This window comes from Vollenhovia emeryi, unplaced genomic scaffold, assembly GCF_000949405.1.
Source record: "Vollenhovia emeryi isolate VEMERY1.0 unplaced genomic scaffold, V.emery_V1.0 DF951438.1, whole genome shotgun sequence".
In the NCBI taxonomy this organism is placed as follows: Eukaryota; Metazoa; Arthropoda; class Insecta; order Hymenoptera; family Formicidae; genus Vollenhovia; species Vollenhovia emeryi.
Genome location: NW_011954928.1, coordinates 1 through 1,094, shown reverse-complemented (window position 1 = coordinate 1,094; position 1,094 = coordinate 1). Strand labels below are relative to the sequence as shown.

At 62.7% G+C, this 1,094-nt stretch overlaps 1 protein-coding gene across 1 annotated transcript; it reads left to right on the top strand.

Annotated features, from left to right (window-relative positions):
* Positions 1-53: 53 nt before the first annotated feature.
* Positions 54-530, top strand: LOC105559969 (glycine-rich protein DOT1-like; the record flags this gene model as incomplete). The annotated part of the gene is made up of 1 exon (XM_012008699.1): positions 54-530. A coding segment is annotated over one exon (477 nt), but the record flags the coding sequence as incomplete, so codon positions are not given.
* Between the last annotated feature and the right edge of the window lie 564 nt (positions 531-1,094).

Genomic DNA, 1,094 nt, shown 5'->3' with positions numbered 1-1,094 from the left:
GGGAAAATACACGTTAAAGATTTGAAACCCTACGTGGCTTGATCTGCGAGTAGGTGTCGTTCGTCACGTTAGCGGGTCCGGATGGCGGAGATGTCGGAGCAGCAGGCGCTGCGCGAAGCGGCGGAACTGTTGGAGGAGGCTGCCGCGCGGAACCCGGACTTCTAGCGGAGGCTGCGCGAGGAGATCGGAAGAGTCCGGCTGAACAGCGGCGGGCGCCAGAGTCGGGCCACCCAGACGGCGGGCCCCATCGTCGACGTCGGGGTGCAGGCGAGCCCAGCGACGACCGAGCGGGCCGTCCAGACGGACGCGCCGGAGGAGGAGGCGCGTCCGGTCCAGGGCACCGAGCGGGCCGTGCAAACCGACGCGCCGGAGGAGGAGGCACGTCCCGTCCCGAGCTCCAGGCGGGCCGCGTCGCCCGACACGCCGAGGGCAAGCGGGGGCAGCGCCATGGCGCGGGCACACAGCCCTCAATGGGTCCACCGCCCCTACCCGGGCTGTTGGAATTGCGAGGCGCGCGGGCACTATTATAGCGAGTGTCCGCGCCCCCGCACCGCCCGACGGTTTTGCTTCCGCTGCGGACGCCGGGATACGACGCTGAAGGACTGTCCGGACTGTGGGGAAGCCTGGCGAGCCGAGGGCCCGTGCATCGAGGGTCGCGGCCGCGGACGATCCACCCCTTCCCTGCGAGGTGGCCAGCTCCCGTCGCTGAGGCGGAGCGGCGCGGGATCACCGCCGTGAGCGAGGAGGAGAGCCGAGCGGCCGAGGGCATGAAGCCGCCGAGGGGCCACGTCCGGCCTAATCATTATTCTTTTTCCGTTTAGCGCTCCTTTTTTCGGTCCTTTATTTTTTTCTCCGTTTTTCCGCGCGTCTCGATTCGGTCAAGATCATTCTTTTTTTGTTTGCGCGTTGATCACGATTTTCCTTCGTTTTTTTCCGTATTTTTTTTGTCGTTCGATTCCGATCCTTCCTTGCGTTCTCGTTGTGACAATAGTCATTAGTTTAGTCCTCGCGTCGATCATGACCTTCTTTATGTTTTAGTATAGATTCGGGCTTTTCTTTGTGGTTCGCGTTCGATCGCGACTTTATGTTCCCGT